The sequence below is a fragment of the Panthera onca genome, chromosome D4 (assembly GCF_046562875.1).
Source record: "Panthera onca isolate mPanOnc1 chromosome D4, mPanOnc1 haplotype 2, whole genome shotgun sequence".
In the NCBI taxonomy this organism is placed as follows: Eukaryota; Metazoa; Chordata; class Mammalia; order Carnivora; family Felidae; genus Panthera; species Panthera onca.
This window is the reverse complement of record NC_138351.1, coordinates 62,912,982-62,936,940: the sequence shown is the minus strand read 5'-3', so window position 1 is coordinate 62,936,940 and position 23,959 is coordinate 62,912,982. Positions and strand designations below refer to the sequence as shown.

At 38.5% G+C, this 23,959-nt stretch overlaps 2 protein-coding genes and 2 long non-coding RNA genes across 6 annotated transcripts in view; 1 reads left to right on the top strand and 3 right to left on the bottom strand.

Moving 5' to 3' along the window:
- The window catches only part of INVS (inversin), a 156,161-nt gene extending 155,593 nt beyond the window's left edge, over positions 1-568 (bottom strand). The window contains exon 1 of one of the 3 annotated variants that reach the window (XM_078436648.2): positions 380-568. The gene's annotated coding sequence lies outside the window, so the exon portion shown is untranslated. The remainder of the gene's footprint in view (positions 1-379) is intronic. The other 2 variants (XM_078436647.2, XM_078436650.2) reach the window with 2 other exon arrangements.
- Positions 1-23,959, bottom strand: part of LOC132663150 (uncharacterized) — a 218,377-nt gene that overhangs the window by 156,089 nt on the left and 38,329 nt on the right. The gene's annotated exons all lie outside the window — the stretch shown is intronic.
- The window catches only part of ERP44 (endoplasmic reticulum protein 44), a 97,455-nt gene continuing 74,180 nt past the window's right edge, over positions 685-23,959 (top strand). Inside the window, exon 1 of the mRNA XM_060609193.3 lies at positions 685-993. Within this exon, the coding sequence (XP_060465176.1) occupies positions 700-993 (294 nt within the window). The 5' untranslated portion in view covers positions 685-699. The remainder of the gene's footprint in view (positions 994-23,959) is intronic.
- On the bottom strand, positions 7,876-16,991 carry LOC132663149 (uncharacterized). Its single transcript, XR_009602931.1, has 3 exons — positions 16,897-16,991; positions 9,012-9,570; positions 7,876-7,999 (listed from the first exon to the last, which is right to left on the bottom strand). It is a non-coding gene; the product is annotated as an uncharacterized LOC132663149 (long non-coding RNA).

Here is a 23,959-nt window from a genome sequence, read left to right as displayed (position 1 = left end):
GCTAACTCGGGCCAGGTTAAGATCCTGAACGGCTCGGCTGACGAAATTCGTAACTGTCCTGTAGGTAGGGATCCATGCATTAGTAGCGATCACAGTTACGCTTCTCAGTTTACAACGTGCTTTCCCATTTTGTCCCGGATCTACTCCTTCTACGAGCCCACAATTAGAGATGCAGCATCCACTCATTCAACGGAGGCCCTGATAGGCGGCTCCGACTTTATAATGCAGTAATTAGCGCAGAAAGAAAAGGCAGCAGGCGAGGAGGCTAGTGATGAAAGATCAGGCCAGAGCCGAGGCCAGGAGGGCCTTGAGCTTGAGGTAGGGGCCAAGGCGATGCAGATCGATCGGAGCTTCCCCAGCCAGGCCCCTTCCTACTCACCCTCGCCTCCTCCAGGACTCACGTCCCGGGGGCGGCTCCAGGAGGCACGACCCGCAGTGGGCCGCCCCTCCCGCCAGGACAGTACACTACAGCCGACTGGGACAGACCCCACCGCGCTGAAACTAGCAGAACCCCTCCGAAGGCCGCCCGAGGCGTTCCCTCGCACTGCCCTCTGGGAATTGTAGTTCCCATCCTCTAAAAACAGAGGTTCGCCGCCCTCGGCTCTTTGTATCCCACAGGGCCCCGCGCGCGGAGAACTCGGTGGACCTAGGCGGAGAGTCTGATGGGAAAGAAGTTCTGGATGCCCAGTGACGTGCTCGATGAGAGTGGTGCAGGACTACATTTCCCAATATGCTCCGAGGTGGGCAGGACCCGGAAGTGAGGGTGTGCGAGGCCTCTCTGGAAGTTGTCCCGGGTGTTCGCCGCTGGAGCTCCGGGTCCAGAGGACGAGGAGCCGCTGCCGGGACGATCGTCCGCTGCCGCCGGCTCCCGGAGCCCAGCCCTTTCCTAACCCAACCCAACCCTGCCCAGTCCCAGCCGCGGACCCCGACGTTACCATGAATCCTGCCGTCTTCCTATCATTACCCGACCTTAGATGCTCCCTGCTGCTCCTGGTGAGTGAAGGAATGACAGACCCTTCGACAGACGCTCGGGCGGCCTCCCGCCCTAGTTAAGGGGGAACACCGCTGCCCCCACCCTTGCCTTCCTATCTTTTCCTCTGGTGGCGAAGAGTGCACCTTCCTCCGTTGTCTTCACTCTCCGCACGCGTCTTTACGCTTCCCAGGCCCGGGGTACCCGAGGCCTGAGAAACCACAGTCGGAGGTTGGGTTCTGTAAATTGGAGAGTTAGCGGTGGGGGAAGGATACGTGGGAGGGTCACGGGCGAGGAGCTCTCCCTTCCCCCAGGCTAACGGAGGTTGTTTCAGTCTCGAGGGCTTTTGGACCTGGTGGTAGGTGGAATCGAAGAGGACGGGGTTGGGGGGGGAAGACCTACTGTTCCCTCCCGTCCCCTCTTGGGAAGGCCGACAGGTGCTGGGGTCGTGTGAATCTCACACTAAGAGCCCTGAAACGGTGCCCGGGTAGGCAGAGCCCTCTGTTGTGGCTTGATGCGATTGGTTGGGAACCCGGAACTGGAGGCACATTTGGAGTCTTCCAGGAGAATAAATGTTTGAAGGGTGGAGGCAGTGATAATCTGAAAACCTCAGCTCAAGGCCTCCCTCAGATTTTGTCACACACACCCCCACCCCGAAATTTAAGCAGAAGTCTTTTTCAGTGCTCCTAGTTTGAGAATGACCAGGTTTTCTGCATACATTTGCACTCATTCCTAAACTCTCCCTCACCTGCTTGGCTCCATACCATCGTATAAAGGAATCTTTCCCCAGTCCGTCTTTCTCCAAAGTACATCTTGAATGTGCAACCTAAGTAATACAGGCTGCAAGTCAAATAGAGACACAGAAGTGAAAGCGGACTCCATATGGCAAAATGACGTGCTTTTCATCGAGCCATTATTACAATACAATATTTGAAAATACTTTAATTGTAGATTTTTAAAAAGCCGAATTTAAGGTAAACATTAAATCAAAAATCACTTTTTTCTTTTCTTTAGCAACTTAAAAAGCATAATTAAGTGACTCAGAGGCGTATAGCTGGTTCCTGGCAAAACTGGGACCTGAAGCAGGTCTCTTGACTTACAGTGCTTACTCCACCATATCACGTTACATTTTTAATATTTGTATTTGAAGTTCGCTTAATTTCTCTCTCCTCTCCCCGTTTTTTCTTTCTGATTTAAAATTCATATTCAAAAGCCATATATTTGGATCTTTTCAGAGAAAAAGCACTATGAAAATCTAAAGGGGATGTTAAAGTACTTTTGAGAACGAAAAGTTGAATATAAACGTAATATTAAATGATGAAGTGTCTTATTGTCACTTCTTATACAGCAGTGAGTGACTTCTGTATAGAGGACAATATTCTGTATAGAGCTTTTTTTTTTAAATATGAAATTTATTGTCAAATTTCCATTTGTCCATATAACACCCAGTGCTCATCCCAACAGGTGCCCTCCTCAATGCCCATCACCCACCCCTCATCAACCCTCAGTTTATTCTCAGTTTTTAAGAGTCTCTTAGGATTTGGCTCCCTCCCTCTCTAACTTTTTTTTTTTCCTTCCCCTCCTCCATGGTCTTCTGTTAAGTTTCTCAGGATCCACATAAGAGTGAAAACATATGGTATCTGTCCTTCTCTGTATGACTTATTTCACTTAGCATAGCACTCTCCAGTTCCATCCACATTGCTACAAAAGGCCATATTTCTGTATAGAGCTATTTTTGATAATTTCATTATACACTGTGCTTCTCTTTTCCTTCTAGAAGTACTGGATTAAAGCTCATTGTTACTAGAGATTGCTCTCCTAGATACTAACCTTTTCCCTATTCATAAAATGTCTGAATTATGAGTTGTCTGCTAGAAATTACTCTTAGGTTACTAAAAAAACAAGAAACAAACAAAGACCAAAAAGATACAAGTCTAAAGACATTAGAAAGAAAAGTTGAAATACTGAATAGGAAGATGACATCAGATGCACTTTCCTGGAATGTTATGTTTGGTTGTAGGACTAAGTTTAAGAAGGAGAAAGTATTTATTTTGAAATAATTCCTGCTTTTAATGTAAAATCTCCAAGTCCTATTAAGTATAAAAAGACTTTTTTTCCCCTAATAATACTAAAGTCTAGTTAACATTTTGTATATTTAAGTAAATGTAGAGAAATAGAAACTTAGAAGACATTTTGGAGAATACCTAGAAAATTAATGCTCTGGAAAATAAAGCCCAAGAAAAGGCTTAATAAAACTAGAATTACAAGTCAAGCTAGATTCAGTTTGAACACAGTGTTTACCAAATAGTTTTAATAATCATATACTAGTTAGCACATATTTATAAAACATCTGTTTAATCACTGCTTGAGTTACTTATCTAACTGGTAGTTCTGTTCTAGTGATGGAACCTGCTTACTCAGCATCCCACCTGTCTAAAAATATGTCCTTTATCTTCCCCAGTGTACTTTCTTCCTCTTCCCTCCAACTTCCCCTCTCAGACTTCAAGTTATTCCCTCCCACATACAGTCATTGAATATCCAAGTTCTCATCTAGCTGAGGTCATCATTTTTCCCTCAAATAGCCTGCCCTAAAAAGCTGTATGTTCCCTTACTACGATATTTTCTTTTATTAAGGAAACTATGTACTTCAGCCCTAAAGAACTAGATCTATTCAGATTTAGTGGTGTTCATAAGGTAATAGCTGAAACATATAAATCTAAACTTAAAAAAAATTTTTTTTAATATTTATTTTTGAGACACACACACACACACACACACACACACACACACACAGAATGTGAGTGGGGGAGGGGCAGAGAGAGAGGGAGACAGAATCCGAAGCAGGCTCCAGGCTCTGAGCTGTCAGCACAGAGCCCAGTGCCCTGAGATTATGTCCTGGGCCGAAGTCGGATGCTCAACTGACTGAGCCACCCAGGTGACCCTTATAATCCTAAACTTCTGTAGAAAAATATTTTTCTTTTCCCTGATCTCAAAAACATTTTGGAACATCATCACTGTATGCCTAAAAAGCCTTTCTTGGATGGGTAACTTAAAACATAAGCTCAGTGTGATAACTTTTTTCCTGGGCTTTCATACGTATTTTGCATTTGTATTTATATATTATATATACAACTTTTTAAACATATATGTGTATATTTAAAATCGAGGTCTTAGAGAATGAATTCTTCCTGCCCCCCAGGGTTGCTTTAGGAAATCCCCCCATTGCCTTTAAATTATTTTTAAACTCCACTGAATTTGCAGTATGCCTTAGACAAAGTGAGGTATTCTAGATGCACCGATTTGGGACAAATCAGAAGAGACATTTGAGTCACCTGGCAAATGCAGTGAGCGCTTCATCCTCCTGATATCTTCTCTATCCCTCACTGTTTATTTTGTTTCTGTTACGGTTTAGATTGATCCAGTTGGTGTGTATTTATAACTTTAGTTCTGAACTGTATGTAATCTGTGCCCCCGTAACTGTTCATCATATTTTGTGGATGATTTGAATGCTGGAGATAGCAATGATTATCTGCTGCAGACCCATGTATATAGTATCTGGATTGGGAAATTGCTTCCAGGTGTGTGTGCTTTTAAGGCGCTCTACTTGAATCAGAGAAAAGCACCTGGCCAGATATAGCATGGCATCATGTTTTCACTTTGTTATGTGACAGTCATTACATAGCAGCTCACAGGATATTATTTCATTTATCATTCTAGTAAAAAAGTCAGTACCTTTTTCTGCTTATCTTTCTGTCTGGGATGGATGTATTTAGGACTGAAAGTGATTATTTTCCCCTTAATTATTTCTTAGCAGTTGTTCTTGCTGCATTGGTTGTGTATGAGTTCTGGAAAGGTGAAATAAGAGAAATAAGACTAAATTGGGATGAAGTTGTTTAATTTATTCTAAGTAGCCTCTTCTGTGGTTCAGAGATTTGTAACACTCCAGTGGCTTTATTGAAGATGTTTTGTCTTGAGTTTCTTGATAATTGTGTTTATGGATCATAAGTTCTTACCAGTTCTAATTGCATCGTGCCGGGACATGAAGGCTTTTGACATTGTTCCTGGTTTGTTCAATAGGTATAGGAAGCCAGGAAAAAAAAATTTTTTTTAAGTTTATTGATTTTGAGAGAGAGGCAGAGAGCAAGTCAGGGAGAGACAGAGAGAGGGAGAGAGAGAATCCCAAGCAGACTCTGTGTTGACAGAACCCCCAGTGACCATGAGATCATGATTTGAATCAAAATCAAGAATTGGATGCTTAACTGACTGAGCCATCCAGGCACCCCAAGAAAAATTTGCTTAAGTTAGAAAGCTAAGTAAATCAGAGAGCTAAGTAAACATTTGTTTAATTATAAGTAATAATTTATAATCTATATATAATAAATAATTGTAATTTATAAGTACCTTAAAAATAGGTACAGTAGAATTCAGAGATGTCATTATTGCCATTAATACCAATACAGATTACAGTCTTCAACAAGAGTACTTTGGGTACTTGTAGTTTCATTCATAACTAGGTGAGTTATTTATTTGGTTGATATTACTTGCTCTAGATTAGTGGTTTACAAAACCTGGTTGCTGGTTAGAATCACCTGGGGCAGTTTTAATAAAATAATGTCTGGCCCTTTACCCCACCAGTTATATCTGTGGGACTCAAACATTGTTTTGTTAAAGAAAAAAATGTCCCTGGTGATTTTTTTTTTCTTTAGTAGGTCTTTTTAAAAGATAAGAACTAAACAACGAAACAAAACCCAGAATAGCATTATCAATCTGGAAAAATAAACAAATTTCTTTGTATCATAAAATATATAGTCAATGTTCAGATTTTCCTGATTGCTTCAAAAAATTTTTTAAAACAAATTGAAAGCAGGAGCCAAATAAAGTTCATACATGGCAATTGGTTCATGTGTCTCTTAAAAAATTTTTACAAATCTTTATGTTCTCTCTCCTCATTTTCTTCCTTGTAATTTATTGTTGAGGAAACTGGATCCTTTGTCCTGCAGAATTTCCCATATTCAGATACTGCTAATATCCTTGTGCGTGGTTTTATGTTTCTCTATTCCTTGTGTTTCCTATAAATTTGTAATTTATGTGGTACCAGCCACCAACTCTGTTTAGTTAAATTCATTTGTTTCATTTAGCTTTCATTTTTTTAGCTTCTAAAAACCTACCTTCTAGTGTATAATTATGTAAAATTTACTGCTTCCAAAAACCAAACCTATAAAGCAAACTATATTTGGACAAATCTAGCTTCTATTCCTGTCTGTATGCTTTTCTCTCTCCTGATATAAGAAACCTTTAAAAATTTTTCAATTTTTAATTGCTTTTTTTTTTAAGAGTAGGCAGTCTATGTTTGTGTATATGTTTCTCCCTCCCCTTTGATAAATCATAGCATATACTTTACTTTTTTTCCCTTTTAAACTTAAAAGTGGATTTAAGTGTTGAATCACTAAACTATACACCTGAAACTAATACATACTACACTGTGTGTTAACTAACTGGAATTTAAATAATAATAAAAAAAAGTGTATCCTAGAGATCAGGATAGAGATATCGTTATTTCTTTTTAAACTTACTGTTCCACTTGGTAGATGTGCCACATCCACTCTTGTTTCCATTCTTCTGTTGTAACAAATAGTTCTGCAAAGATTAGTTGGTACATACATATTTTTGCTAGTGTATCTTTGGGGTAGACTCCTGTAATTAAGTTGCTAAGGCCCACAGTAGATGTATAGGTAACTTTGTAGCTGTTGCTAGATTCTGTGAAATTCCTCTCCATGGGAGTTTTGCCAGTTTGTGGTCTCACCAGCAGTGTAACAGAATTTCCCTGTATCCTTGTCAACAGAGGTATGATGTTGACAGATTGGGTGTTTGTCCCTCTGATAGGTGAGAAATGGTATCTCAATGCATTTCAATTTGATTCTCCTTCAATGTGTGTGACTGAGCTTTTTTTATGGGTAAAGTCCATTTGCATTCAAGTTCTTAACTCATGATTTCCTTAGGTGATTCTATGATGCAGCTAGAATGAGAGGCACTGGAAAGTACTACTCTCTCTGAATTCAGTAATATTTGTGATGGGTTAAAACTTGAAAAGCCTTGGGGAAGATTTCTGATTGCTGCAGTTATTGAAAACTTTTTCTATAAACCATGATTTTTAATAGCTTTATGATAATTTAGCTTTTAGATGCACTATAATTTACTTCATCTTTTGTGAAGACATTTGGATCTTGGTTATTTCCAATTTTTCACAGAAAAATATGTACAAAAGATACATATATGATGTTTACTGCATATCTCCAAATACATCCTCAGGATACTTTTCTAGAATTATATTTCTTGGGTCATATGGCATGTCTGTTCTTTGGCATTTCTGATACATTGTACCAAATTGTCCTTTCAGGGAGTTGTTTACTCTTCCTCTAGTAAATCAGAATGGAAATACTCACAAGATATAGTCTAGGAATAATGGAACGTGGTATTCCTTTGTCTATTCATTTAATGTCTGCTCAAAAGGTAGCAGAGTGCAAAGAATTGAGGACTTCATGTCAGGGCATTTATGTACAAGTTCTGTCTCTTCCATGTACTTAACATCGTAATCTTGGATAAATCACCTAACTAGATTTTTTAGTGTATAAGGTTAAGGACTTTGGAATCAGTGATTCAAGGATTCTTTAGTCTCTTTTGTTTTTCAGAAAGGAGTTCAACTCCCCTAATTAGTATACTTACAATGTAATTGGATATCTTCTCAAAAAATCTGCCTTTTCAACAAGTTGCTGGCCTGTACCTCCTCTCATCCAGTGCAAGGAAAAGCATGCTTTGGTCACAACTTTTCTGATTTTGACCATTGCTGTGCTCCATTTCATTTAACCAAGGAAGTGATTACAAAGTTTGATTTTTCATAGCATTTATTGGTCTTTAGCCTACACTTGATTCCATAGAGAGGAACTATCTGTGGCCCAGGCTGCAGGAACTTTATGGCATTGGTATTATTCTTTCCTTGCTTCCTGTCATTTGAATGCCTTTTGCTATCTGCTGTGGAAGAGAAAAATATAACTCAGATGCATATCATGCTTCCAAGAAATTTATAATTCAGTTGGGAAGAGAAGATGTGTATGTAAATAATTAAAATTCCAAAAGGAAAGTGATAGGTGCCTGTAAGGTATTTGTAGAAGTGGTTCATAGATCTCCTACCCAGAAGTGTGGTTGTAAGCCTAGTCATCTACATCAACTGGGAGTTTCTTCCAATGCCCCCACCCCTGGCTGAATCAATCTGCACTTTAACTGTACCCAGCTGATTCATATATGACCATTAAAGTCTGAGAAGTACAGCTGTAGATGTTTGAAAAAAAAATTACATCTCAATGGAAGAATCCGAGAAGTCTTCTTGAAAGATAAGTATGGCCTTGAAGAGTGAAATTGATGGGCTGATTTTCAGTCCTGAATACAATGAATAAAAAGGGTTGTGCCTTTGAATAACTTAATAGATCTTTTACATGAATACCTGTGGTGGTGTTTATTTGTTTGTTTTTGTTTTTAAGAAATCTTGCTCTCTTGCTGACATGGCCAGATGTCAGAATTGGCCCTCAAGAAGTTGGCAAACCCTTTGGCCAGTTTCCTTTAAAACAGCTCATTATTACCTTAGCCAAAGTAAAAATCATGGTCTTCAGTGGATTCTCACTGCATTCCAATTACTGCATTCAAGAGGGAGGGAAAATGCCACTTTGGAAAAGTTTCTTCTGTATTGCTGTGATTCTCAGGTCTTGGTTATGTTATTGTAAAGATTGAACTCAAATTCTAACTGCTTTGATTCCCTCAGTGATACTGTGGTCAAGATCTCTATGATTCCTCCCGACCTGTGATTTTCCCATTATGCAAAACCTTGAGCATTACATTTAACTCTAGGTCATCCGAGTTTGTAGACATGAAAATTGCTAATATAACAGAGAAAAGAGATGAAAGAGAAGAAGGAAATCATCTCAGACAAGCATTCTAGTAGTATATTGAGCTAAAGAAAACTGTTGAATGAATAGGAGAGTATGAATACCTTTTCATTTCTTCCTTAAAATTATCATAGTCTAGTAGTGGGAAATTTGGTGATTGGATTTAAGAGGTTTTAGGAACAGTTCTTCAGGAATCAGAAGAGTTTTTGACCCTGGAAGAAAGGAATTGGATATCTCTCTTATTTCTGTGGTATATTGTACCGTTAGTGTCTTGCTTGCTTCAGTAGGCGAGAAGGGATGTAAGAACCATGAGTGGATCACATGCAGTAATAATGACTGAAGGTATAGTTGTCTAGAGTTTTGCTGTAGATTTAAGTTCATCAAAATTAAGTAAAATATAAATTCCATTCCTCAGCTGTGGTGGTTCTATTTCAAGTGCTCAAAAGACACAAGTGACTAGTGGCTACTCTATGGAACAGTGCAGATAATTGAATGTTTCCATTGTTGCAGAAAGTGCTATTGGATAGTGCTGTTCAGGTCTTGTTGTTGCTGTCCACCTCAGAAATCAAGACGAATTGAGATAAAGAATGAGGAAAATGTCTCAAATAGTGTTTCACAGCTTGTGAGCAACATATGTCTTGCCTGGAGAGCGACAATGGTAACCTGGAAAATGTCAGTAATCTTATCAGTGAGCACAGATTTGGCTTTTGGTTGCTTGCTAACAGATTTCAGTTAAACTAGAAAGTAAGAGTTTATGTGTTAGTATTGATTCTTTCACTAGTTCACAGTCGCTTAGGGCAAGTCATTTTTTTACTTGATGCCTTAGTTTTTCAACTGAATATTGAGTAGGATTGAATACCCCGTTCTGGGAATCTAATGGGCATTCTGATGGACTCTAACTGTGATTTTGGAATTTGAGGGCTTGCAGTTTGAGGGCTGTGGTAAAATCCCTTTTGAGGGCTACATTTTAGAAATCCCTTTTGAGGCCTGTAAAAAGTTGGCCTGTTGATACCTTTTGTTTGTTTCAGGTATCAGAAGGATACCCTTGCCAGGAGCCTAATGTTCTAATTTGATTAAATCCACAAATTAATGTGAATCTCTTTCTGCCTGTTTCAGAATGGCCAGAAATTATATGAACTCATGAAGATAGACTAATATTTAATACTTACATTAAAAGGAGTTAAAATTTGTCAGTCCTTTGGACAAGATACTCTCATGTTTACATGCCTATTTTTGAGCTGTTTTGTTGTATTTGAAGGTTTGGAAAATGTAGAGGGGAAATGCCAACGTTTAAGAAATTAACACCACATTGAAGTCTATCTCTTTGCTTGAAAGAACAGTTTCAAGTGTCAGATAACTTGTGATTTTAGAGTTATCTTGAGAAAAGAAAATTTGGACATTCTTAGTTCCTTTGACTTTTATTACTATGGTTTTGGCCCAAGTGCAGTAAAATCTTAGCTAGCTGGTGAGAAGCATACACTTTGTAATGATTTCACATCTGAAAGAGCTAGGAAGAAAGAACTACTTTTTTTTTTTGTAGTCAGCATAATTTTTTATTTTTTTTAAGTTTCTTTATTTATTTTTAGAGGGAAGGAGGGAGGTAGAGAGAGGGACAGAGAGAAGCCCAAGGAGACTCCGTGCTGTCAGCAGGGAGCCCAGTCCTGCTTGATCTCATGAGTAGAGAACTGCAAGATCATGACCTGAGCCGAAATCAAGAGTTGGATACTTAACCAACTGAGCCACCCAGGTTCCCTATAGTCAAAATATTTTTTTAGAAAACAGCTATTCAAATTGACTCATTCCTTAAGCTTTCTTGATAGCACCAGTTTTTACTAAGAATGGATACTGATTCTAATAGGAAGTCTTATGATCTCACAAGACTCACAAGTAACAAAAGTACCACAGTGTCGCAAAAATATTTGGTTCTTTTAATTGTCCCTGTGCTCATATCTTCCAGAAATAATTTGAAGGATTTTTCCCTTAATGGTAACTTGAAAGTATATTGGCTAAGGAGAAAGTTTTTAGAAGAATGTTCAGTTTAGGAGTCAGAGACTTGGGCTCAAATCTTGGATCTGCTACTTTATCTTGCCTATTAACTTCTAAGGAATAATATAGGTATTATGTCTGACTCGTAGGAGCTGTTATTATTTACATGTTTTCTATTATGATTTTATAGAACAAAAAGTAGTAGAAAGTATCACATTCTCTTATTAGATCTCACTTTCTAGTATAATACCTTATACAAGTTGTGCTCAATAATTTTGTTAAGCGTATGGAAAAAGGTAGAGCTAGGGTAGTAAGGAAGATCAGGAATGCATAGAGGACTTGTAGTTGGTAAGCTTCATGAAGGTGAGCCTTAACCTAGGTGAGGGAGTTAGTCATTTGGATTTTTTTTTTAATGGTTTTATTTATTTTTGAGAGAGTGAGAGAGAGACAGACAGAGACAGAGTGTGAGCAGGGGATGGGCAGAGAGAGAGGGAGACACAGAATCCGAAGCAGGCTCCAGGCTCTGAGCTGTCAACACAGAGCCTAACGTGGGGCTTGAACTCGTGAACTGCAAGATCATGACCTGAGCTGAAGTCAGCTGCTTAACCGACTGAGGTACCCAGGTGCCCCAGTCATTTGGATTTCTTGAGGAAGAAAGCAGGGGTAGAGTCCCAAATGTGGGAGTGTCCCAAGCATATCCAAGGACCAGCCAGGAGGACGGCGTGGTGGTCATACTATGCATAAGATATGGTATGTTAGAAGATGAAGTCATGTGGCTAAAACACATTTTGCAAAGTTGTGCTTACTCTTACTGTGTATGTTTACTGATTCTTTCTTTCTTTTTTCTGTGCTTTATTTTATTAAAAAAAGAATTGCTGACCTGACCCCAATAAGGTGGAACTTCCTAATAGTGTTGCTGGAAATAGTGATCTCCTCAGCCCTGGCCCAGTTGCTCCTGCTGGGAGTAGCCTAATGTGCCAGTATTTATCCCATTGGGCCCCCATGCTAAATTAAAAATATTCTCTCTGTATGACAGGGTGGGTCACAACCTACAGTTTTAGTAACTTCAAATGTTAAAAGTTTTCCTACCATATTTTTTGATTCCTGAAAGCAGTATGCTGCTTGGTACAGAAAAGTGTAATGAAAATAAAAAGCTCAGATCCTACCCACTGATGGCATTTTAATATATATGTCCTTCCAGTTTCTTCCTTTGCATATTTGGAAGGACTTTTAACAGTAACATGTATGTTTTGAAAAAGTAGGTTTGTGTTGCTCTCTTTTGACCCTGGTGTAGAGTGGTAGAGCACTGTCGATGTGGGACCACCGAAGATGGCCCTGTGTGTGTGCCTCTGCTTGGGTTCACGTAACTTGGAAGTAACTCCTACCTTGACCATTTAACTTTAAGAAGTTATTCAACCTTTCTGAGTTTCCATTTTCTCACCTATCAAAATGGGGATAAAGACCTCTTCTGCAGAGTTCTGAAAAGACAAATAAGACTATTTGTGAATGTGTCCATGGTATATAATAGGCACTTCAACTTTCCTGGTTTCTTTCACATAGTAGGTGCTCAACAAATATTGCTTGATAAGGGAATCCATGAGTGATGAATGTTTGAATACATTTCCTTTTTTAGGTAACTTTCAAGTTGTCTGTTCAGTGGTATTAAAATTGTGTGCACTGAAGTAATGAGCTGGCATGACTAGCTTCCAGCTCCTGTGGTCTTCTGATGCTGATAATTACAGTCATTATTATACTCACAAAAGCGGCTTAAAAGTGTGACTATTAAATGAGTAAGTTATCTGCTTACCTCTTTTTTATAACTGTACTTAGTCTGCATATAAATTCAGTATAAAATGATGATAGCAGTTAATGGAGACAGTTGCGTTTTGTTGTACAGGCCATTGGTTTTATAACAGGTATTAACTTGAACCCTATTCTGCCACTAGTTTGGAGAGGTCACTTAACCTATTCGAGTCTTCATCGTTTAACAAGTGTTTGTATGTAGTGTATACCAGATACTGTAAAGTTTCAGTTCCTCATTTATAAAATAGGAATAATATAATTACTACTTCAGCTTCAGAGTTGTTATAATGATGTAAAAGAGATAATATATGGGTTTGTAAATACAGGTTGTTAGACTGAAATATTTTTGAGTGCTTCAAACGTGTTTTCTACTTGGTTTCTCTCCCTAGAAGCCTAGATATGCAATGTATATCCCTTTCAGGGAAAGTTGATGAATTATGGAAATAGTTCTAGGGGTGGATTTCCAGGATAACTGGCAATACCAGAAGGTAGAGTGACTTTGATGCTGGGAAGACCTAGCCCATTCCCAGCTCTAACCCTTTGTAGCTGTGTGATTGATATTAAGCAAAGTTCCTTGACCTTCTGACCCTTACGTTTTCTATTTTAAAAGTAGGCATGATTATTTTGCAAAGTTGTAAGATATATGGTATATAAAGTACTTTGCATCACGTCTGGCATACAGGCGATATTTTTGTTTTGTAAGGTGATGAATAGAGAAGGAAAGCCTGTCAAGTGAATGGAGTCATTATTATGAAATGGAGAAAGTACCTTGTAGGAGGACAGCACATGTGCTAATCATCTTTCTGTGCTTGTACTACCTTTTTTTTGACCCTCAGAAATGAGTAAATGGATGACTTTTTTATTCTAAAAGTCTAATTCTAAATATTAGTGGTTTCTTAAAGTACTTATCAACTTGTCTCTTTCCCCTGGTGAGTTATGCAGTAGTCTTATCAAAATAGTGACAAATGTAACTGTGATTGATAGAAATAAAAATCTAACCTGATATGCATTTCTGCTTTTAATACAAAAGCAAACAAATTCCTGTAAGTGGTAGAAATGGAAGTGGAGAAACATGCTTTATGCTTTGCAGTTTGAAAGGTATCATTTGCTCCACAAGGAAAGGCATCATTTCTGTTACTTTGTACACTCAAAATCATTAAAAAAAAATATATCCTTGACTGCTGTAATTGACTAAATATTTGGAAAATGATGATGATTCTTTGGAAATATATAATCTTCTTGTTGAATTCAGTAAGGGAAGAGACGATTATGATAGCATATTTTTGGTCACTGAAAAGATAGAAAAATAAAAATCCTATTTTCTGTAGATGTGGAAGATTCAAATTGCTGGTTATACCGTTTCATTCGTTCCTATAAGCCTAACTTACTTGTATGATAGTTATCCCTTAAATATTGCTTCCAGTGGGAAGTAAAGTTATTTACACATAAGCATGTATAATATCTAATACTCTTAGTAAGTTTTGGCTCAACACTTTTAGTAAGTTATACATATGATGGAAACTGAGGGTATAATAAATATTTTTTAATTTGGATGCTCTGATGAAGGTGTTTGCTGAGAACCAGTGGCATATAAGATAGTGTAGGATGGGTATTTCAACTTGGATCAAGAAAAGCTCATCATATAATATTGCTTTTCTAATCTCATTGATACATCTAAAAATCCTTCCAATTGGGAAGATGAGTACTTGGTTAGAAGAGGAGGGCAAATTGTATTTCCTAGTTCTACAACACTTGCGTAAAGACCTCCTTGATATATACCAGTTATTATCTTGAACAAAAGAGTGATTTAAGGTATATAATAAGATGAACCCTCAAGAAATAGCTTTTAATTCTGAGAAGTATCCAATATTCTGTAGGAAAATAATCAAGAGTTTCAGTATTTCTCATTTGACCCATGAGGCAAGAGAAACCACCTGACTAGGTATGACTGAAGCAACTGTTACGTTTGATGCCTTAGTGAAAAGTCTTTCTTGTCTCCTTTATTTGGGGAATTTTGATTTATACAGTAGTACTAATTTCCCTGGACCAATTTTAGCTGTTCTAATACAGAAAGGATGGTGCTATTTGAGTTAATTAGCAGACAGCATGTCTGTATGAGAAGATTTTCCAAGTATCACTTATTTTGGAATATTACTTTGAAGTGCTAAGTTAATACCCTTATTGTAAAGATGGGATAGGAAATATTTTCTTAATGGCTTAAAAGGTACCTTTATTCAGGTTGTTGAAAAGAGTTTTAGCTTAAAGAATGAATGAGGGTGTCTTCAGGGCACATTTTCTTTCTTTTTTTTTTTTTAATTAAAAAAAACTTTTTTTTTTTTTTTTTTTTTTTTTTTACCATTTATTTGCTATTGAGAGACAGAGACAGAGCACAAGCATGGGAGGGGCAGAGAAAGGAGGAGACACAGAATATGTAGCAGGCTCCAGGTTCTGAGCTATCAGCACAGAACCTGGCACAGGGCTTGAACTCACAAACCACGAGATCTTGACCTGAGCCGAAGTCGGATGCCCAACCGACTGAGCCACCCAGGCACCCCAGGGCACATTTTCTTCTAAAAGAAATACAGGACACTTGTATTATTAGTAAAGGTTATCCACCCATCATCAGAACTGAGGTAATTCATATCAGTAAGGTATTTTAGTAATTAAAACCAATGCCATGCAAACACTATTTTTTCACTGGAAATTATTCAAAAAACATAAAGAAGCATTTATGTTTAGGTTCTGAAATGATGTTTGTTAATGGCCTTGTTCATAAGTCCAGAGTGACATACTGTATAAGGCATGACTGATTTATTTCATCTGTTGGTGGCAGGCAGAATCTACGTGGTTTTATTTGATTTGCATCTGTGGAAACTTCTAAATTTGTAGATTGAAAGTTTATAAATAGAGGAGCCGATGTCTGCCTTCCTAGAGGCTAACAAATATGATTTGGCTTTTTAAAACTGGTGATTGTGACCTATTCCCTAGGTCACACCAGCCCCTTAATTGGGAATTGCCCTCCTCTTTGGTAAGTCTGCTGCTCGTCACCCTTTGAGCATTTCATACTGTCAACTACCCCATTTCTTCTTGAAGTGCTGTTCTCCCTGCTCGGTCCATGCTCTAGGAGTTCTTTCTTTTTCTCTCTCTACCCCTCCCCTTCCCCCACTCGCCAGGAGTTGGGGAAGGGGGAAGGGCCTACATCCTAGCAACAGCAGGCGATCAGGAAGTAAACGGGGATGTTCTTGAATGTACAAGAGTCGCTTTCCTCCCTTCCCATTCCATCTTGTCATCCAGTCATTTTACCTCTCAGCTTTATTACTGTTCTAAAGTTTGCAGTGGCCGAGGAGTCTGTCAGTGTCTCGGTTAGTGCCTTGGGCTCAGTTATTCCCTTAGTGCTTTAGTCCTGGTTATAAAATGTAGTCAAATGCCATTTCTGGCCTCTTTATGCTGGTGGGTAGAAGGCACCTCATCTTCTGTCAGCTGTTTTCTTACTGACTGAACAAGGCAGATAAGTAGTGACATTGAGGTAGATCAGTAACTGCACAGAAGTTCTTTCTCTAAGACAGTCTTCCTCTCCTTTGAGTTATGTCAGTCACCTAGGTTTATAGCTTTGGCTCATTGAATGTTTCTACCCTTTAGTGTGTCATCGTGACCAATTTACTTTCTTTTAAAAGTCTCCCAAATTTCCCCCACCCCGGGTTAGGCCTTTGTATCCCTCCCCTATATTATGTGTCACTCTTTAACTGTGTAGTTTTACCTCATAGAATATGGACCTCTAACCTTAGTCTTGAAATGGTGCTCCTCACTGACAAGAAGTCTTCCATGCTCCCTTCTTTTCTGCTACAGCAGAGATCAACCCCTCTATTTGGCTTTCAAGGGTATTATACTTACTCTCCTTATACCCTGTTTTTGTTGTTGTTAACAATCCGGCCCAGCCTAACCTTCCAGTGTATCTATCAATACTGCACTATGTGAAAAGCCAGGCTTTGCTACTCCCTCGCTTTACCCATAGAAACTGCTCTGCTCATCTAACCCATGGCAGTGCTCTCTGCCACTTTTCTGCTCTCTCTAAATTTTTCTCGGATACTTGGTGTAAGCCTTGCAGTACTTGCATCATGTATCTTGTATGCTAACTTTGCACGCATGGTCACGAAGCTCTTGAAGGACAGAATGTGCTTTTCAGTTCCCCACAGGCCATACCTGCTTCAGTGCTTCTGTCCCCACTGGTTCTCAACCAGGGACTGCCAGGAGCTTGTGGGTGTGTTCTTGATGAGCTGTACATGGTAGAATTGTGAGGAATGTGTAGAAGGGAAAGGTGAGCAGATGTGCCTCCCAGTAAAGGTAAAAGTTTCTAGTGGTGCTATGTCATAATGGGTTGGTTTGCCGTGTCAAAAGCTTTCTCTCAGAGCAGGTGTTCCCGTGGGAGGCCAAATGGCTATTCTGCCAGGGATGCTGTCAGGGAGAGTCCTGCACAAGATGGGAGTGGAGGTATTATGCAGTTAGATAGACGTGGGCCCCTTCGGCTTTGTAATTCTAAATAACTATCATTTTGACCTAGTGAAGTACAGGTTAGAGAGGCTGATTAAGGTGATGCTAAGAAGTAATTTACGGCTGAGTAATTATTATAGTTTATGGTCCTCTTTCAGTGCTGTCTTTATATATTATGATGTTGAAAACAAAATTCAAAATTATGGAGTATGTTTTGGGGGCGCCTGGGTGGCTCAATTGGTTGAGCGTCCATCTTCGGCTCAGTTCATGATCTCACAGTTTGTGGGTTTGAGCCCCACATCGGCCTCTGCACTGACAGTGTGGAGCCTGCTTGGGATCCTCTGTCCCCTTCTCTCTCTGTGCCTTCCCAGTTCTCTCTCTCTCTCTCTCTAAAAAATAAATAAACATTAAAAAAATTTTTTTAAAGTATGTTTTCGTGACTTTTGCATATGATCATTTATTTGACTACTGGGGGAGTTCGATTTAGAAGACTGCTTAGCCTACATAGACCCATTATCAGACAACTTTCTTGGTTACTAAAAACAAAATGCTCATTGGGATTGCTGTAGTCGCTTCGCTTCCTGGTAAATAGGAGAATTATGCTTATAATTTCCACAGTGATAGAAGATGTAAACTCCAGCTGATTGAAATTTGCTTTTTTCCCCCTCCCTCTTTAAATTAAATCCAAGATGAATGTGGTATTTTTTTGATTTGTCACTTTTTTACTTGCTAGTTTGTCCTGAGGCAGGCCAAATATTTTTCTTAAAATACTTGAGGGAAGGGAGTCTCTAGAATTCCTGCTTTATGGTGAAGCACATGTTTTTTTTTTCTTTCCCTATTTAAAAGTGATCCTTTCACTGTCATAATTGAGTACTAGTCCTCAAGCAAAGATTTCAGAAAATGCTTCCTAGTCTGATTGCAAAACAAATGTTATTCATGGCTTCTCCCAGCTTTAAGTAGATAGGCTTCTTTTGTGGTCTTATAGAATTGTAGAATGTCTGGGGGCGCCTGGGTGGCACAGTCGGTTAAGCGTCCGACTTCAGCCAGGTCACGATCTCGCGGTCCGTGAGTTCGAGCCCCGCGTCGGGCTCTGGGCTGATGGCTCGGAGCCTGGAGCCTGTTTCCGATTCTGTGTCTCCCTCTCTCTCTGTCCCTCCCCCGTTCATGCTCTGTCTCTCTCTGTCCCAAAAATAAAAAAAAAATAAATAAATAAATAAAAAAAAAAAAAAAAAAAAGAATTGTAGAATGTCTGAAAATGGAAGAACTTTATTTAGTTCAGTCTGTTCATTTAGCAGACATTGTGGAGTCTCTACTGTTTGTCAAGCATCATACAGGTACTAAGGAAACAAATGAATACAAGAGCATAAAACCACCTCCTTGACAAAAGTAAAATAGAGCAAGAAGAGAGGCATTTCTATAGTGAAATAACGTTTTCATTATTTTATAACAGTCTTAGGTTTTTAAATGCAAGGTCATTATCATATGAAAGGATTCTAATGATGAAGACTTCTTGCTAGTGGTGTATTTGCTTTGCCAAATACATGTATGAGTGGTCATGACTTCTTTGCTTTTTGTACTTAGTTCTTAAATGTAAACTAACGTGATTTTGCTTTTGTATTGGTTTCCTACGGTTGCTGCAATGAACTAACACAAACTTGGTGGCTTAAAACAAATTTATTCTCTCACTGTTCTGGAAACCAGAAGCCTGAAATCAAGGTACTAACTAGTAGGGCCACTGCCCCTCTCAATCTTCTCTGGGAGAATCCTTCTTTGCCTCTTCTAGCTTCCAGTGGCTCCAGGCATTCCTTGGCTTATAGATGGATCACACCAAGTCTCTACCTCCATCTTTACATCATCTTTTCCTCTCTGTGTCTCTATGGTCTCTTCTCTTCTTGCAAGGACATCAGCCATTTGATACAGGGCCCACCCTAAATCCTAAATCCAGGATGATTTCATCTTGTGATCATCATATCCGCAAGAGCCCTGTTTCTAAGTAAGGTCACAGTCTGAAGCTCTGGGTGACATGAATTTTGGGGGTGCCCTGTTCAACCCACTGCAGCCTCTGTGGTCCTTTTTGACCCCAAATCTATATTTATATAGATCCATAGACAGAAAGAAATAAACTATTCATGTGCATGTGTATATATCTCAGATGTTATTCTTTAGGCTTGAAAATAAAAGTAATGGAGCCCCTGGGTGGCTCAGTCGATTAAGTGTCCAACTTCAGCTCAGGTCATGATCTCAGTGTTTGTGGGTTTGAGCCCTGCATTGGGCTCTGTACTGATGGCTCAGAGCCTGGAGCCTGCTTCAGATTTTGTGTCTCCCTCTCCCTCTGCCCCTCCCCTTGCACTCTGTCTCTCTCTCTCTCTCAAAAAATAAACAAACATGAAAAAAAAAATTAAAAAAAGATAAAAGAAAAGTAGTGAATTAAATAGTTTTTCGCATTAAAGATATTTAGGAAAATAACTTTAATTTGCATTAATAATGGAATAAGGGATAACTTTTTCTTTTTAATGTGTATTCATTTTTGAATGAATAGTTTCTTTTTTGAAGAACAGTTTCAGGTTCGCAGCTATATTAAGCAGAAGGTACAGAGATTTCCTGTGTACTCCCTGCCCTCACATGTGCTTAGCCTCCCTCATTATCAACATCCCCCACCAAAGTAGCGTGTTTATTATAGTTGTTGAACCTACCTTGACACATCATTATCACGCAAAGCCTGGAGGTTACATTAGGATTTACTCTTGGTTTTTGTACATTCTGTGGGTTTGGACAAATGTGTGATGACATGTATCTATCATCATAGTATTATACAAAGTAGTGTCACTGCCCTAAAAATCCTCTGTGCTCTACTGATTTATCCATCTCTCCCTTCTAAACTCTGGCCACTGATATTTTTACTATCTTAATAGCTTTGCTTTTTCTTGCCTTATACTTCATAATGTCATATGGTGGGAAATAAACATAGTGTAGTTTTTTTTTTTAGATTGTCTTCTTTCACTTAGTAGTGTGCATTTAAGTTTCCTGTATATTCGTTCACGGCTTAATAGCTTATTCCTTTTTTTTTTTTTTTTAAGCACCGCATAGTATTCCTTCATCTGGATGTACCACAGTTAATCAGTTCACCTACTGAAGGACATCTTGGTCACTTCCAAGTTTTGACAGTTATAAAATCTTTTGTAAACATCCATGGGTAGGTTTTGAGCGAACATAAGTTCTCACTTCCTTTGAGTAGATACCAAGGAGCATGGATTGCTGGATTACATGTTAAGGGGATGTTTAGCTTTGCAACAAACAGCCAAACTATCTTCCAAAGTGGCTGTACCATTTTGCATTTTCATCAACAATGAATGAGAATTTCTGTTGCTCCGCATCCTTGCCAACATTCGATATTGTCAGCACTGTGGATTTTGGCCATTCTAATAGATGTGTAGTGGTATCTCGTCCTTTTAATTTGCATTTTCCTGAGGATATATGATGAAAAGCATGTTTTTAAATTTTTTTAATGTTTGTTTAATTTAGAGAGAGACAGAGACAGAGAGCAAGCAGGGGAGGGGCAGAGAGAGACGGAGACACAGAATCTGAAGCAGGCCCCAGGCTCTTAGCTGTCAGCGCAAAGCCCAAGACAGGGCTGGAACTCATGAACCATGAGCTCATGACCTGAGCCGAAGTTGGACGCTTAACCAGCTGAGCCACCCAGGCGTCCTGCAAAGCGTGTTTTTATATGCTTATTTGCCATCTGTATGGCTTGTGTCTGTTAGGGTTTTGGGCCCACTTCTTAAACAGATTGTTTTTTTATTGTTGAGTTTTAAGAATTCTTTGTATATTTTAGATAAAAGTTCTTTGTCAGTTGTGTCTTTTGTAAATACTTTCTCCCAATGTATGGCTTATAATCTTATTCTCTTGACAGTGCCTTTTGCAGAGCAGAAAATCTTAATTTTAATGAAATCCAGCTTATCAATTCATTCTTTTATGGATCATGCCTTTGGTGTTATATCTAAAAAGTCATCACCAAACCCAAGATGATCTAAATTTATTGCCTTTAGGAGTTGTATAGTTTTTTGTTTTACATTTAGGTCTGTGATCCATTTTGAAGTAATTTTTGTGAAAGGTATAAGGTCTGTGTCTAGGTTCATTTTTTTGCATGTGGATGTTCAGGTGTTATAGCATCATTGTTGAAAAGGCTGTCTTTTTTCTATTGTATTGCTTTTGCTTCTTTGTCAGAGATCAGTTGATTCTATTTATGAGTCTACGAGCCTTCTTTTCCATTGGTCTATTTGTGTATTCTTTTGCTAGTGTCACACTGTCTTGTTCCTTGTAGCTTTAGAGTGCGTCTTTAAATCAGATAGTGTCAATCTTCCAATTTTGTTCTTGCCCTTCAATTGTTGTGTATTCTGGATCTTTTGCCTTTCTATATGAAATTTAGAAACAGTTTCTTAGTATCCACAAAATAAGTTGCTGAGATTTGTATTGAGTTTGCACTGAATCCATAGATCAAGTTGGGAAGAACTGACCTCTTAACAATTTTGAGTTTTCTTATCCATGAACATAGAATAACTCTCCATGTATTTAGTTCTTTGATTTCATTCATCAGAGTTTCATAGTTTTCCTCATGTAGATCTTATGCATATTTTGTTAGATTAATACTACGTGTTTCATTTTGGAGGATGCCAATGTAAATGATACTGATAGAAAAGCGATTGACTTTTGTTTATTGATGTCATATCCTGCAACCTTGCTATAATTGTTTATTAGTTCCAGGAGGTTTCTTTTTTGTTGTTGTTGTTATTGCTTTTGGATTTGCATAGATTATCTATCATCTGCAAACAAAAGCAGTTGTGTTGCTTCCTTCCCAATCTGTGTATGTTTTATTTCCTTTTTTTGCGTCTTATTGCATTAGCTAGGACATCCAGTATGGTCTTGAAAAACAAACATCTTTGCTTTGTACCTGATCTTAATTGGAAAGCTTCAAGTGTCTCACCACTAAGTATGATAGTAGAGGTAGAGGTTCATTAACTAGTTGTGGAAGTTCACTTCTATTCGTAGGTTACTGAGAGTTTTTATCATAAAAGGGTATTATATTTTGTCAGATGCTTTTTCTGCATGTATCAATGTGATCATATGATTTTTCTTCTATAGCCTGTTGATATAATGGATTATATTGAATGATTTTCGCATATTGAATTGGCTTTGCATTCCTTGGATAAATCCCCATTTGGTCATGGTATATAATTCTTTGTATCAATTTTGGATTCAGTTTGCTAATATCTTTTTGCATTTATGAGAGAAATTGGTCTATAGTTTTCTCGTAATGTCTTTGTCTGATTTTGGTGTTAGAGTAACACTGGCTTCTAGAATGACTTAGGATGTATTTCCTCTGCTTCTGTCTTCTCAAAGAGATTATAAAGAATTATAATTTCTTAAGTGTGTGGTAAAGTTCCCCAGTGAACCCATCTGGGCCTGGTGCTTTCTCTCTTGGAAGGTTGTTGATTTTTGATTGAATTTCTTTAATAGATATAGGCCTATGTAGATAGTCGTCTTCTCCTTGTGTGAGTTTTGGCAGATCGTGTCATTCAAGGAATTGTTCTATTTCCTAGGTTATCAAATTTGTGGACTGAGAGTTGTTCATAGTATTTCTTGATTATCCTTTTAATGTCCATGGGATCTGTAGTGTGATGTCCTCTCTTTCATTTCTGATATTAGTAATTTCTGATTATTGATCAGTAATTACTGATTAGCAATTACTGATTGTTCATTCCTTCCCACCAATATATGGGAAAGGATTTAATATGGGGAATTGGTTACATAGATGTTGGGGGCTGAAAGAGCAAAAAACAAAGACAGTAATAACACTGGGAAGTAGTTCTATGCCTAGATTGAGGGAAATAAGAGATTATCGTCATCAAAAGGTAGGAATTTGAAAGGAAGATCCACAGAGCTGGTGTTCAGAGCTCTGGGGAGGGCAAAGTCAGCTACTGCTTCATGTGAGAAATAAGGAGGAAGGGTCTCCAGAGTTGAGGGAAGTCTAATGCCCATGTTCTCTTCTTTTTTTTTTTTTTTTTTTTTTTTTTAAATGTATTGACCTTTTTTTTTTTTTTTTTTAATTTTTTTTTTTCAACGTTTTTTATTTATTTTTGGGACAGAGAGAGACAGAGCATGAACAGGGGAGGGGCAGAGAGAGAGGGAGACACAGAATCGGAAACAGGCTCCAGGCTCCGAGCCATCAGCCCAGAGCCTGACGCGGGGCTCGAACTCACGGACCGCGAGATCGTGACCTGGCTGAAGTCCGACGCTTAACCGACTGCGCCACCCAGGCGCCCCTGCCCATGTTCTCTTCTTGAAAAATCTGCTCATAGACATAATCCACTCAACTGAGATGTAAAGTATGAGTAATCACTGTGTTGAATAAATATGGGTGTTGGAATGTACTCATAAAACACTAAATTCTAGCTATCAAAAATAAGGATAATAGTGAAAACAGGAGGAAGGAATTAGTCAAGACCAAAACATCTGTAGAGAATTATAAAAAACAGAAGGGGCGCTCTGATAAGAATATGGAAATATTTGCTAAAATTGATCCACGTGTGCTTAGACATAGCAATTTAACTCCTAGTTACAGACCCTCAAAAAAATGCTTCTAATATGCATAAAGAAACACATGAATGTTGATGCAGCATCGTTTGTAATAATAAAATCTAGAAATATCCCAAATGTCTATCAGTAGAAATAGATAAATAGTAGTGCTATAGTATGTCCAATAGCTCAATCTATATGT